Source organism: Geotrypetes seraphini, chromosome 4 (genome assembly GCF_902459505.1).
Source record: "Geotrypetes seraphini chromosome 4, aGeoSer1.1, whole genome shotgun sequence".
Taxonomy (NCBI): Eukaryota; Metazoa; Chordata; class Amphibia; order Gymnophiona; family Dermophiidae; genus Geotrypetes; species Geotrypetes seraphini.
In genome coordinates this window covers 174,722,916-174,738,088 of record NC_047087.1, presented here as the reverse complement: position 1 = coordinate 174,738,088, position 15,173 = coordinate 174,722,916, and the positions used below count along the sequence as shown (strand labels likewise).

The window sequence follows — 15,173 nt, the reverse complement described above, 5'->3', positions numbered from 1 at the left end:
AGTGTTGGGAGCACTACAAAGCATTCAGTGCGCCGGCCTGCGCTATAAAACACTATCGCGGTTACTAATCCATTGAACTAGTGGCAGTTGCTGTTCTTCACATATTTTCTGTGCTACTTGCTATACAGATAGTAACACTGAATATTCTTATATTAAAATACAGTGACTGGCATTTAAAAAAAACAAACCTGGAAGCAACATTTGGAAATAGACCCTTAAGAATATGTAGAGGGGCATTTTCGATAGGATGTATGAGTTTGGACATTTTCGGAAAGACATCCAGAAATCCAATAGAGAAAATATCCGTTCTCAAAACAGCAAGATGTCTTTTTTTTTTTTTAATGACCTACGTACATGTTTTGGTCCTTGGTACATCGATCTTTTTTGGCCATTCTCGAATATAAATACGTCCACATGACCATAGTCCTAAGTTATGTGAGTACTGTGCTACTCTTCAACCTCGAGCCCTTAAACGTTGTCGGATTTTAGTGGAAAAACTCTTCAGGGTGGACTCTTCAGTGACACTCTCTACTTCGAGTGCTGCCTCAGTCCCTCCTTCCACCGAGGCTTCTCCTGCTTCCACGACTCCAACCTTAAATCTCTTTAAACCGTCCTCATTTGGATCATCTTTGGCCTCGAGTACACCTGCTTTATCTTCCCCTGAGCTTCTCTCGGGTCAAATACCTAAGTTGAAGATTCCGGCAGTGGTCCTCAAGCTCTCCAAGATCTCCAAGCCAAAGCACATCTCCACTGCCACCTTGGAGCATTTAGCCTCAGCAAGTGGTCGTGTTTCAGACTCGGATCCACAATTGCAGGCTTCTCTCCAGACCATGTTGGAGCAGCAATTTGTTCAGTTACTGAGCAAATATGGTTCTGCCTCAACTCTGCCTCCTGTAATCCAACCTGGGCAATCAGCAGTCTCCTGTGAGGTTGAGTCCCTGCTTGTGCCTCGAGCTGAAGCTACGCACTCTATGCAAGGAGCCGAGTCTTTATGAGTGTCTCGACAGGAATCCTTACACTCCATACTAGGAGTCGAGTCTTTGAGAGTTTCGATCTACAGCTTCTAGCCCTATTCATTCACCAGCAGCATTGCCTGTTTCCATCCATAGGGTGAAGTCTCCTCGATTCTACTTGAGACCTGCTTCCAGACAGCTCTCTCGTTTTCGATCGAGGCCCTCATTGAGGCATCCATCGAGGCGCAGGTCTTCTTCCAAAGAGTAGCCTTCCTCATCCAGGCCTCATTCCAGACCTTCAAGGCCTCCAACTCGAGGTCACTGCTTCCAGGCCTTGAGGAATCAACTGCTTCCATTGCCTCTTCCAAGTCTCCATATTCTTTGGATTGCCACTATTCCAGAGAGGCTTTGCCTTCGTTCTCCATTCAAGATGCCTTGAGGTCATCGAGCCCTTCTCGAGGCACGTCCCTGGTGGATCAGCTGTCTTTCTCTTCCTTCCTTCATCAGATGGCTGATGACTTGGACATTAAATTAGACGCTAGTTCTAAATACTCTAAGGAGTATATAGAGGAAATGCATCTGCCTCAACCTCCTGCAGAGTCACTTAAGCTTCCTCTTAACTGGCTTTTGTCTCAAACTTTCAACTATGTCTGGAGACTCCTTATGCTATACCTCCTGTTCCAGGCAAGTTGGACTCGAGGTATTGAACTCTACATTGCAAAGGGTTTGAGAATTCACAGTTATCTCACCAATCCCTCCTTGTGGAGTCATCTTTGAAAAGAACCCATCCTTCCAGGGCCTATGCCGGAGTTCCTCCTGGAAGAGAGGGTAAGACCATGGACAAGTTTGGACGTCATCTTTATCAGAATGCTATGATGTTCTCCAGAGTCCTTAACTACAATTTTGTCTTCACTACTTGTCTCAAGTTCCTCATTGGTATTCTTCCAGGTTTCTGAAAAACCTGGGTCAACATAGGCATTTCAAGTTTCAATAACTCAGATTACATCTTCTCCAGTCATTTTATGATGCTTTTGAACTGTATGCTAGGGCCACTGCTTTCTTTGTAGCGATGTGCCGCTTGGCCTGGCTTCGCACCATCGATATGGACCCTAATCTTCAGGACCGTCTGGCTAACATTCCTTGTGAGGGCAATGACCTCTTTGATGAATCCATGGAGGCTGCCACTAAGAAATGTCTGAACATGAAAAATCCTTTGCTTGTATTGTCAGACCAAAGCCAAAGCCAGCTCCTGCAAAATCTTCACGCCCTCCTCCAGTTTCCCAGAGGTGTTATACTCCAAGGGCTGCTCCTTACACTCGAGCACCTCCCAAGAAACCACAGTAGCAGAAGCAACAGAAATCTCAGCCTTCTGCTGCGCCTAAGGCTGCACAGCCTTTTTGACTGCTTAACACAGAGCATAACCTCCATCATTCTGCCTCTGTCCTCCCTTCCCCCCATAGGCGGTTGTCTCCATCATTTTTACCATCAATGGGAGACCATTACATCTGACCTCTGGGTGCTGTCAATAATCAGGGAAGGATACTCTCTTCATTTCACTCAGGTTACACCAAAGCTTCCTCCAAGAGAGTATCCTTCCAATCCATCCCAGACCGCCCTTCTTCTTCATGAAGCTCAGGCTCTGCTTCGTCTCCATGCCAGCGAAGAAGTTCCTCTGGAACAGCAGAGCTGGGGGTTTTACTTCCGTTATTTCCTAGTTCCGAAGAAGACGGGCGATCTGCAACCCATTCTGGATCTCAGGGCTCAACAAATTTTTAGTCAAAGAAAAATTTCACATGTTGTCCCTGGTGTCCCTTTACCCCCTTCTAGATCAGAACAATTGGTTATGTTCTCTAGATCTCAAGGAGGCTTATACTCGCATCCCCATTCATCCGACCTCCCATCAGTACCTCAGATTTCGGGTGGGGAATTTGCATTACCAATACAGAGTGCTACCCTTTGGCCTGGCTTCATCTCCCAGAGTGTTCACCAAGTGCTTGGTGGTGGTAGCAGCAGCTCTAAGGAACCATGGTCTTAAGGTGTTTCCCTACCTAGACGACTGGCTCATCAAAGATTCAACATCTCAAGGGGTTATTGTAGCGACCCAATGGACTATGTGGTTTCTACAAAGCTTGGGATTCAAAATCAACTTTCCCAAATCCCAACTTCAGCCCTCTCAGAATCTACAGTTCATCGGAGCTGTTCTGGACACTATCCAACTCAGAGCATTCCTTCCTCAACAACGTCTGGATGCTCTTCTTCAACTCTGTCACGCAGTGTCTTCCCGCTCTTCAATCTCAGCGAGACACATGATGGTCGTCCTAGGTCACATGGCATCCACAGTGCACGTGACTCCTTTTGCCAGACTTCACCTCAGAATTCCTCAGTGGACCCTGGCATCTCAGTGGACGCAGGTTTGCAAATCACTCTCAACGCATTACAATCATTCCTTCATTGAGACAGTCTCTCTGCTGGTGGATGCTCTCTTCCAATCTCTCCAGAGGCTTTCTGTTTCAAATGCCCCCTCATCAGAAGGTTCTCATGACAGATTCCCTGACCTACACTTGGGGGGCTCATCTCGATGGTCGCCGTACTCAAGACCACTAGACCAGCATGGATCATCAGTGTCACATCAATCTGTTGAAACTCAGAGCGATCTTTAATGCTCTCAAAGCTTTTCAACATCTTCTTCACGACCAGGTAGTCCTCATTCAGATGGACAACCAAGTAGCGATGTACTATGTCAACTAACAGTGGAGGGACAGGATCTCTCTCCCTTTGTCAAGAAGCTCTGAAGGTTTGGGACTGGGCAATCCTCCACAGCACCTTCCTCAAAGCTGTCTACATCCAAGGGGTGAAAAACTGTTTGGTGGACAAATTGAGTTGTCTTCTGCAACCTCACGAATGGACACTCAATTCCTCGCCTCTTCATCACATTTTTTTGCAGTGGGGATCTCTTCAGATAGATCTCTTTGCATCTTCCCATAACCACAAATTGCCTTAGTTCTGCTCCAGGATATATTCTCCTCATCGCCTCAAGGCAGATGCTTCTCTATTGGAATGGATGAGCCTCTTCCTGTATTCATTCCCTCTCATTCTCAAAACTTTTGTCAAATAGAAGAACAATCATGCCACCATGATTCTGATTGCTCCTCGGTGGCCGAGACAACCTTGGTACTCCCTTCTACTTCAACTCAGCAGCAGGGAGTCATACCTTCTACTAGTTTTTCCGTCTCTGCTTACACAGAGTCAAGGATCTCTACTTCATCCCAACCTGCAGTCTCTGCACCTGACAGCTTGGTACCTCTCAAAATAACTCCTCTTCAGTTTTCTCAACCTATAAGAGACATTTTAGAGGCTTCTAGAAAGCCTTCCACTAGACAATGATACCACCAAAAATGGACTAGATTTTCTATGTGGTGCATCTCTCATGATAAGGAGCCTCAAGATTCCTCCTTATCGTCTGTTCTGGATTATCTTTTGCACTTATCCACCTCTGGCCTCAAGTCTACATCGATCCGAGTCCATCTCAATGCAATTTCTGCTTTCCACCAGCCTATTGAAGGGAAACCCCTCTCTGCTCATCCGGTGGTTTCCAAATTTATGAAAGGACTTTTCAATGTCAAACCTCCTCTCAAACCGCCTCCAGTGGTTTGGGATCTCAATGTTGTTCTTGATGAAGCCTCCATTTGAACCAATGTCTGCGGCTCATCTGAAGTATCTCACTTGGAAAGTAGTATTTCTCATTGCCCTCACATCTGCTCGAGGAGTCAGTGAGCTGCAAGTATTAGTTGCTGATCCACCTTTCACAGTTTTCCATCATGATAGGTGGTCCTCCATACTCATTCTAAATTCTTACCGAAAGTGGTTTCAGAATTTCATCTCAACCAATCTATTGTACTTCCAATGTTTTTTTCCTAGACTTCATTCTCATCCTGGAGAATCAGCTCTTCATACTCTGGACTGTAAACGTGCTTTGGCCTACTTGCAACGCAATAAACCACACAGAACTGCTCCTCAACTTTTTGTCTCCTTCGACCCAAACAAGTTGGGACATCCAATCTCTAAGCATACCATCTCCAACTGGATGGCTGCTTGTATCTCTTTCTGCTATGCCCAAGCTGGACTGCATCTACAGAGTCGATTCACAGCCCATAAAGTCAGAGCCATGGCGGCTTCAGTAGCTTTCCTCAGATCCACTCCTATTGAGGAAATTTGTAAAGCTGCCATCTGGTCCTCGGTTCATACTTTCACCTCTCATTATTGTCTGGATGTTTTCTCCAGACGGGCCAGAGAGTATTTCAAAATTTATTCTCCTAAGTTGCCAATGCTCCCACCATCCCATTCTGGTTAGCTTGGAGGTCACCCATATGTGAGAATAGGCTGTTTGCTTGTCCTGGGATAAAGCACAGTTACTTACCGTAACAGTTGTTATCCAGGGACAGCAGGCAGCTATTCTCACAACCCACCCACCTCCCCTGGTTGGCTTCTCTGCTAGCTATCTGAACTGAGGAGACTTTGCCCTGTGCTGGGTGGGAAGTAACTCGCATGCGCAGTGCGGTTGACTCGAAACTTCTGAAGTTTTCTACAAGCAAGTATGCTTGTGAGGCTTTCCTCATCCGGGCTCCGTGGATGATATCACCCATATGTGAGAATAGCTGCCTACTGTCCCTGGATAACTGTAAATAACTGTGCTATATGGTGACATCTATACCTGGAACTTTTAATGTGAAATTCACTGCAGTAACCCTTAGAGTGCCCCTCTGCTCAAATGTCTGTGCTAACATCTGAAGCTGCTTAGACTGAGAACTTTTCAGCACCCCCTCCTAATACAGGTTAGAATGCACTGGTTTTTTTTAACATCTTTGGGTGGTGGGAGAGGGTCAGTGATGGGGGGGGTCATGCCTTAATCCCTCGTCATCTGTCAGTTTGGGCTTCTTTTTAGCATTTACATACTTGTAAAACAGGTCTAGCTCCAAACATTTAAGAAAAGCCAAGGACCTTTTGTTAAAGCAGTGTATCGCAAACTAGTGTGCCTCCTGAGATTTCAGGTGTGCTTCAAGATGCTGGGGAGGAGGAGAGGCGCTGGCAGACAGCCTACAGGACATTCCTCTCGAGGCGAGAGGCCCATCCTGTAGATCAGTGTCCCGCAAACTTTCTTGAGCCATGGCTTGAGGCACCTGGCATATGTGTGTGTGAAGGCCCTCCAGGCAGGCACTGAGATGCCAGTGTGGGGTGCCAGAAGGGAAGAGGGCTAGAGAGGATAGGTGCTGGTGTCCACTGATTGCCTACAGGACGTGCCTCTCGCCACGAAAGTCAGCTAGCGCCGGCACCTCTCCTCATCCCCAGTGTACCGCGGCACACCTGAAAATCTCAGGAGGCACACTAGTGTGCCGTGGCACACAGTTTGAGATACACTGCTGTACTGTAGATGCTAGCACTTCTCAATCTCTCTGACCATTGGTGGCTCAGGGCCCATCTGGTCATGGTGACACTAGGAAGTACTTCTTCACCGAAAGGGTGGTTGATCATTGGAATGATCTTCCACTTCAGGTAGTTGAGGCCAATAACGTGACTGATTTTAAGAACAAATGGGATCAACCTGTGGGTTCACTTCAAAGAAGAACTTAGGGGGAGGGTTATTTGAATGGGCAGACTTGTTGGGCTGAAGGCCCTTTTCTGCCGTCATATTCTATGTTTCTCTGTTTCGTGCATGCTCAGATGTCATATGAAAATGCCCACTTGGACATTTTGACTAATAAGACGTCCAAGTGCTGGTTTATGCTGTCTTTTTTGAAAATGAGTTCAATAGTGAGGTATCATAGAAAAGTGCCCTTTTCTTTCTTTCTAAAAATAATTTAATTGCTATATTGACAGAATCTTTGGGCAACATATGCTGAGTTGTATCTTGCTTTCATAGAAAACAAGAAATATCAGAAGTTTCTGGATGAGGCTAAACAAAATCTGGAGAAAGAAAATAAAATGGAGGAGTCCTTAAGCCGTCCAATGACAAATGCAGGAGAGGCAAATGTGGATGACTTCTTCACAAATGTAAGGCCAAATGCTTCCTGCTTACATATGCATAGTGAGACATTGTTGTGAGAGCCAAAAATTATTTAATATTTGTTATTTATCTGACTGTAAACCTGTTTGTATGTTAACAAATGGAGCGTTGAGTATGATTTCATCAAGAAAATAGAAGTAAAGCAATGGATGGGCCAAATATATGCCAACATTTTGTACATATACTGTATAGCCCAGTGATAAAACACTATGGGGCTCATAATCAAAAGAGAAAAATGTCCAAAAACCGGCATAAGTCGGCACTTGGACGAACATTGTCAAAATACGTCCAAGTGCCGATAATGAAAACGGGTTTTGGAAGTATTTATAAATGACCTAGGCCTTCATAGTGCTGCTGAACGACCAAAGCTAAATGGGGCGTTTCAGGAGGAGTGTCGAGGGGGGGGATGTGGGCCTGCTTAGACTTAGTCATACAGCATGTATAACCAAAAGTTATACAGCCCAGGATCGACGGAACTTGGACGTTGTGACTTACACCATTTAAAACATGGTCTGTCACAAAAACCCACCTAAAGTCACCAGATAAGCACTGCAAACACATAATACAGACCCCCACACACTACCCCAGTGATCAAGTTTCAAGTTTATTATTTTTAATATACCGACCATCAACATGTATCTGGCCGGTTTACAAAGCTAAAAAGAAATAAAATAAAAAATAAAATATTAATTTTATATATATGGGGGAGGAGTGAACATTAAAAAGACGATAAACAAGAACTTACATGAATTTGAGAGTAATAAGGGAAAGGAAAGGTCGATAAATACATTGTTAAGAACAAAATTTAAAAGAAAGGGAAAGGGGGATATGACATCAGGGATAGGGTTGCTTCGTAAAAACGGTTGAGAAGATTTTACTGGCTTTGGGAAAGGAGGTATTTAGATGTTAAGATATGCATCTTGAAATAAGAATGTTTTTAGTTTGGTCTTGAATTTAACGAGAAGATTTTCATGACGGAGTTGAGGTGTCATGGTGTTCCATAAGGTTGGAGCAACTACAGAGAAGTTAGTTTTCCTAGTGTAGTAGAATTCTATGATGGAAGGAACAACTACCCCCCCCCCCCCACCAACCCCATAAAAACTGTAATCACACCTTTAAAATTCAGCCTCCAGACCATCATCACCTGGCAGCCTGGCATAGGAAAGCCTAGTCGTCCAGCACAGAGGTGGCTTAAGCCATCTTGGGGGTGGATTAGGGACCCATGGAGAGGAGGACCCATGCCCATAAGCCCCTGTATCACTTCATTGATACTTAAACATGTGTACTCCCCTATACACCCCCAAACCCTTTTGTACTGGCATATAAGTGGCTCCTGCAGCCATAAGGGCTATTGGGATGGTAGATAAGTGGGTCTAGGGGATTGTGGAGGTGGTTTGGGGGGGCTCACCATGACCTGTAAAAGAGCTCTAGTGAGGAGAAGACATGGCACCCTTTTTGTGAAGTTCATAGCAGTGCCTTGTAAAGTACCCCACTATTTAGGTGCCATGTCTGGGTGTTCAGTCCATCACTTTGCAGACTCCTCCCATGTCCAACAGGGCTTGTTCTAGGCGTTTTTGACTTGGGATGAAAGTTGAACGAAAATGTGGTATAAAGATGGACAATTTAGTGACTTGGACGTTCAGATCAGTAGGACGTATAGTTAGACGATTTTCGAAACAAAAAAAATTTTGGACGTATTTTTCAAAAATGTGTCTTAGGCTGTTTTTTAATTTGGATTTAGACGAAAACGGACTTAGACATTTCTTTCGATTATGCCCCTCCACGTGTAGATCATTATTTGCTATTATAATTGTACTTTTGTTATGCATTTTTTATTTTATTTTTTTTTCTTTATTCATTTTCACAAATTACATTAAGTGTTAATATTTTCATTCACAGTAACAATAAGTACATCACTTATAAACAATCATTGGTATATTACATAGATTCTTATCCCCACCCCTCGCCCATCCCTCCCAACCATATACTCCATTTATTAAAGAGTGCATAAAACAAAACAAAATTGAACAAAACAACAATATACAACAAATAAGGCCCTATCCAAGGCCTCACTGAACTAATACAAAAATTTACTCCTCACTGGCCCTAGACGGCAATTCATATCACAGTCACCCCCAATCCCCCAAAATACACCCAACCCACCCCTATCCCCCCTGAAAAGAATCCCCAAACCCTTCCCCCCCCCCCCGAATTAATCCAAAAGGAGAAACATGCAGGATGTCCTTTAGCATGGCCCCCAGAACTCCACTACCTCCTCCCCAAACTCAGCCCCTTTACCGGTGAGTCTGACCTCGGTTCCGGGGAAAATGGCGGAAGCACTGATAAAACAAAACATCGATGAACATTTTGAAAGAAACGAACTTCTGATAACCAGCCAATATGGTTTCTGCAGGGGGAGATCGTGCCTAACTAACTTATTGCACTTCTTCGAAGGAATTAACAAACGGATGGACAGAGGAGACCCCATAGACATCATATACCTAGATTTCCAAAAAGCCTTTGACAAAGTGCCTTATGAACGTCTATTCCGGAAACTTAAGAACAGCTCTGCCATGGGCCTGGTCTCAGATGTGGAGAATCTGGCTGTTGCCCTTTATGCCATGTTGAGAGTCTTCTCTAAGATGTTTGCCTATCCATTTTGGCTCACAGGACACTGTGGATCGGACAGTGGACCAGTGCTGCTGCAACCTTGAAGGCCACTTCTAGCTGGTTGCCTCCAGGGGGCTGCTATTGTGTAAAGGAGGGCTACTCTCGGCCTTCCTGGCCACTTGGCAGACTATTATCCCAAACTGTTGGGTCCAGCAGGTCCTTCGGGATGGCTACAAGCTAAAGACTTATTGTCCTCTGATGGATTTTGCCCTGGGAAACTTAGCCATCCGTGTCTGGACGATGGGTTGATCAGAGCTTGTCACCAGCGGGGACAGGGCATTGGGTCCCGAGCCGCTGGGACACAGAAGTTTTGGCTCTTGTGTGCTGCGGCTAGCAACACAAAAGTAAGTAAGTCAGGGATTCACCCAAACAGAAAGAAAAAATCACACTGCAAAGTCGGTAAATAAGAAAAACAAAAAAACTGGACTGGATTTAATTGTGCAATTACGAAAAACAAAAATGGTTGCTTTACATATCAACTTGCCACCAGTCTTCAACATCAAGTAATCAAAGAAACTAAACTTTGTCAGGTAATAGCCACCAATAGGTAAGTCCTTGAATATCAGGTTTAAGTAAACTTAACAGTTCTAGTGCAGTGTAATATTTCTCAAAAAGAAAAGAGGTTTCAAAACTCCAAAACTGGAAACCTTAAATCTCAGCAAAAAGGATTCTTTTTCTTTGTAGCAAGATTTCCAAACAAGAAAGGTTCTCTGTACATTCAAAATATAGTCTCAGCCTAAGTCCATAGTCTTTACCAAAAAGACTTCTGTTTCAACCAGTGCCACCGCACTGATTCTTCCAGCCGCAGTAGTGCTGGGGAAGGTGGTGTGCTCCACGTGCTGGAATATTGCCAAGATATGGCCCTCTAACCCTTCACATTTAACGTGGGCAAACCCCCACACCATCTTCAAACAAACACAGGCAGACTTGCTCAAAAATAGGCCTTAAAACAAAAACTTGTACATTTGTAATCCATAGTTATAGTATTAGTCACTTGCCTTTGGCTAGCAGACTTCCATGGGCTGTGTGCTGGCAGGTACCTCAGTGAAAGACTCCGGTTCAAAATCCAGTTCCATATCTTGGAACTCTTCGCAAGGATCTTCCGGTGCCTCTGCCCCAGCCTCTACCAGCTCCATCTGCTCAGGAACAGCATAGTTTTGCAGAGCTCTGCTTGCTTCTCCCCCTCCAGCCATGCAGACCTGAGGTTTAGGAGCTGGGGACCACGCCCCAAACGCTCAGGTGTGCCGGATATCCTGACTTCCTTTCCCTTCCTAGATGGGGGAAGGGAAATCTGCCTTCTGGCACTTGCACTCCCTCTGCTGGACACAGGAGTAATAGTAGGCAAAAGGATATCTTGTGGATTACATAGAGCAGCTTGAGCACCATCTGCTCTAACAGTGGGATTTCTATTAGGAACAGCCCTAGCAGGCATACCTTGCATATCACAAGCTCCGTCTGAGTCCGAGGGGCGCCTGGCTGTCCCACATGTCGTTCAGTTGCATTAGCACCTGGGCTGGGTGAGCAACTTCAAGAAGAGCCATCTCGAACCAATGTAGGCTTTGGAATGCCTGGGAGTTTGCTTCCACATGAGTTAGAACGTGGTGTTCCTTCCTATCTCCTGTCAGGTGAAGCTCTAACGAGTTCTCAAGGATTTTCTGGCCACCCCAGTTCTTATGGCCTGGCAGTTTCTCCAGGTTCTGGGGACCATAATGATGATGATCAATGTGGTTCCTTGGGCTAAAGCCTCTTTGTGTCCACTATGGGATGCTATGTTTCACATGGGAACCCGCTACAAAAGGATCCGTTTCAGGCACCCCTGCCCTAAGGGCCTGTAGCACGGAGTAGTCTCTCCTGATGGCTGCTCTCTCTTCAGGAGGCCTTGTGCAGGACTGTCCCTGTTCAGACCGTCGGCTCCTTTACACTGCATGTGGTTGACTACTCACCTGGAGCTTCAGGTGATCCTTCTGTCTATCCTCCACTTTGAGGGTCGTCTCAGGTGTCGGGCAGTCTGAGTCTTCTTGGCAATGCAATAACAGAAGCTTACATCAACCAGCATTGGGGCACCAGAAGGGCCTTCCCGAGTGTGGAGGCCAGGCTTCCCTTCCTGCAGACAGAGAGACCTCTTGTGGTGCTGTCAGTGGCGTACGCGGCCAGAGTGAATAACATACAGGTGACTTATCTCAGTCATCAGACTCTAGGCTCTGGGAGTGGTCCCTGTCTCAAAGAGGGTTTGTCTGAAGACTGGAACGCTGAGATTGTACTGTGTTCATATTTATGGCATCAGCGGCCAAAATATAAGCGATCGGCTTTTCAGTGGATGTCACGAGGCCAACTGTGAAAGCCTAGACGCTCTGGTTTAGCCATGGCAGCAGGAGTGGTTTATGTATATCTTCCCTCCACAGTCCATGATAGGGTGTCTTTTGAGAAGGATGACATCCCACAGGGGACAGTGGTTCTAGTTGCACCAGATGGGCCCAGGCGTTCATGGTGTGCCGGCCTGGTTCAGTTCCAGCTGGAGCAGATGCTTTGTCATCCTCGTCTCCTCGCACAGGGCCCGCTTACACTGCAGGATATGAACCGTTTTGGTCTTGTGGCTTGACTATGCAGCGCGCGCCTTAGTAGGGGCTATTCTTTAGCCATCATAGCCACATTAAATTGCGGCACACAGAAGTCTGCAGTTGCTCCCTCTGCAAAGGCTTGGAGATGTTCTCGAGCGTGGTGCAGCCAAGGACAGGAGAATCCAACCTTTCCATCCCCGTATTCTGGGGTTCTTCATGGCAGCCCCATGCAGGACCTGGCAGTGACTTAGCTTCTAGCTCTTCTTGCCTGTTTCTTTTGTCTCTGCCTTGTTGTCCTGAGGGGTTCTCTGGCCTTTCCTCCAGAGATCCGTTTTCTTTGGGGTGCTCTGAGGTTGCTGCCCCCACTGCTGCTCCCCTATTCGATTGGGGATCTCTTCCTGATTCTCCGCTCTCTGGCTCGTCCAATCCCTGTACCGTACTCTGCCTGATCACTTCCTCCGGTAGCGCATTCCAAGTGTCCACGACCCTTTGGGTGAAAAAAAACTTCCTTGCATTTGTTTTGAACCTATCTCCCTTCAGTTTCTCCGAATGCCCCCTCGTACCTGTTGTCCCCTTCAGTCTGAAGAATCTGTCCCTATCCACCCTCTCTATGCCCCTCATGATCTTGAAGGTCTCTATCATATCTCCCCTGAGCCTCCTTTTTTCTAGAGAGAAGAGCCCCAGCCTATCCAACCTCTCGGCGTAAGGGCAGTGTTCCAGCCCTCTTACCAGTTTCGTTGCTCTCCTTTGGACTCTCTCAAGTACCGCCATGTCCTTCCTGAGGTACGGCGACCAATATTGAACGCAGTATTCCAGATGCGGACGCACCATCGCTCGATACAATGGCATGATGACTTCCCGCGTCCTGGTTGTTATGCCCCTCTTTATGATGCCCAGCATCCTGTTGGCTTTTTTTGAGGCTGCTGCGCACTGTGCAGATGGCTTCAGTGATGCATCCACCAGCACACCCAAGTCTCTTTCAAGTCTGCTGTCTCCCAACAATGCCCCCCCCAATTTGTAGTTGAACAACGGGTTCTTTTTCCCTATATGCATGACCTTGCATTTTTCCACGTTAAAGCGCATTTGCCATTTGTTTGTCCAGTCTTCCAGCTTGTCCAGGTCCCTTTGCAGGTCCTCACACTCCTCCCTGGACCTAACTCTGCCGCACAGTTTGGTATCGTCTGCAAATTTTATAACCTCGCACTTTGCCTCCTTTTCCAGGTCATTGATAAATATGTTGAAGAGTAACGGCCCCAGCACCGATCCCTTGGCACACCGCTCGTGACTCCCCGCCAGTCAGAATATTGGCCCTTTACTCCGACCCTCTGCAGTCTACCCGACAACCAGTGCTTGATCCATCTGTGCACAGCCCCTCCCACCCCGTGGTTCCACAGCTTCCTAAGCAGCCTTTCATGTGGCACCTTGTCGAAAGCCTTTTGAAAATCGAGGTAAATGATGTCTATGGGTTCCCCATTGTCCACCCGACTGCTTATTCCCTCAAAGAAGTACAGAAGGTTCGTTAGGCACGACCTTCCCTTACAGAATCCGTGCTGGCTTGTTCTCAGTAGGCCATTTCTCTCGATGTGCTCGCAAATGCCGTCCTTGATCATAGCTTCCACCATCTTCCCTATAATTGAAGTCAGGCTTACCGGCCTGTAGTTCCCGGGGTCACCCCTCGATCCCTTCTTGAAGATAGGTGTGACATTCGCCAATTTCCAGTCCTCTGGTACCTCTCCAGTTTTCAAGGATAGGTTGCAAACATGCTGGATTGTGCCCGCTATTTCTTGTCTTAGTTCCTTCAGAACCCTTGGGTGGATCCTGTCTGGGCCCGGTGATTTGCCGCATTTTAACCTGTCTATCTGTTTGAGGACATCCTCCTTACTTACCTCTATGTGCTCCAATTTTTCGGCCTGTTACCCACTCATGAGCTCCTCTGAGTCCGGTATATTAGATGTGTCTTCGCTCGTGAAAACCGACGAGAAGAACGTGTTCAACCTCTCAGCTACCTCTTTATCCTCCTTAATCACTCCCTTCCTATCCCCATCGTCCAACGGCCCCACCTCCTCTCTCGCTGGTCGCTTCCCCTTTACGTAACTGAAGAATGCCTTGAAGTTTTTCGCCTCCCTGGCCAGCCCCTCTTTGTATTCCCCTTTTGCTTTTCTAATCTCTCGGTGGCATTCCTTTTGGCATTTCCTGTGCTCCTGGTGATTTTCTTCCGTTGGGTCCTTTTTCCATCTACGGAAGGATACTTTTTTGTCATTTATTGCCCTCTTTACTTCAGTTGACATCCAAATCGGGTCCTTTGACCGCTTGTTCTTGCAGCCTTTCCTGAAACTGGGGACGTACATTCTTTGTGCTTCCTGCAGGGTGTCCCTGAATAGGGTCCAGGCGCTTCCTACAGTCTTCATCCTAAAGATGTTTCTGAGCTTCCTCCCCACCATTTCCCTCATAGCAACATAGCAACTTTATTCTTCTATACTGTCATAACTGACTGATTTCTAGGTGGTTCATACCAAAGACGACTGGACAATCAGTAAAATACAAGATGATAGGAAAATACAAAATAGTAGAGTAGAGTTTGGGGAGGGGTTGTGCTCATATTTTCCACCATAAATGTAGTGGTTATATTGGCTTATGGGACTTGCTACTCCCCTCTATGGCTCACTAGCCCACCCACCAGATTACTTAAGACACCTGTATCCAAGCTCTATTAGGCTTTCTTATACCAGGTGCTGATGTTATGGAGACAGGTATGTACATTTGTATTCTGATTTTTGTAGGTGTGAGGGAGTGTCTTACCTTGAAGCATGCATTGGTCATCTGGTCAGTTTGGACACCTTTGTGGGACATAGACCCTTCTAAAACAGGTCTAGTTCCAAATGTATACGTTCTATCCAGGATGTCTTACAAAATGTATGATTATGGCATCAA

The 15,173-nt window shown here is 46.2% G+C and overlaps 1 protein-coding gene across 7 annotated transcripts in view; it reads left to right on the top strand.

The window, feature by feature from the left end:
* The window catches only part of HYDIN (HYDIN axonemal central pair apparatus protein), a 1,718,235-nt gene that overhangs the window by 720,315 nt on the left and 982,747 nt on the right, over positions 1 to 15,173 (top strand). For all 7 annotated transcript variants that reach the window (XM_033943280.1, XM_033943278.1, XM_033943277.1 and 4 more), the window contains one exon: positions 6,871 to 7,001. In XM_033943280.1, the coding sequence (XP_033799171.1) occupies positions 6,871 to 7,001 (131 nt within the window). The remainder of the gene's footprint in view (positions 1 to 6,870; positions 7,002 to 15,173) is intronic.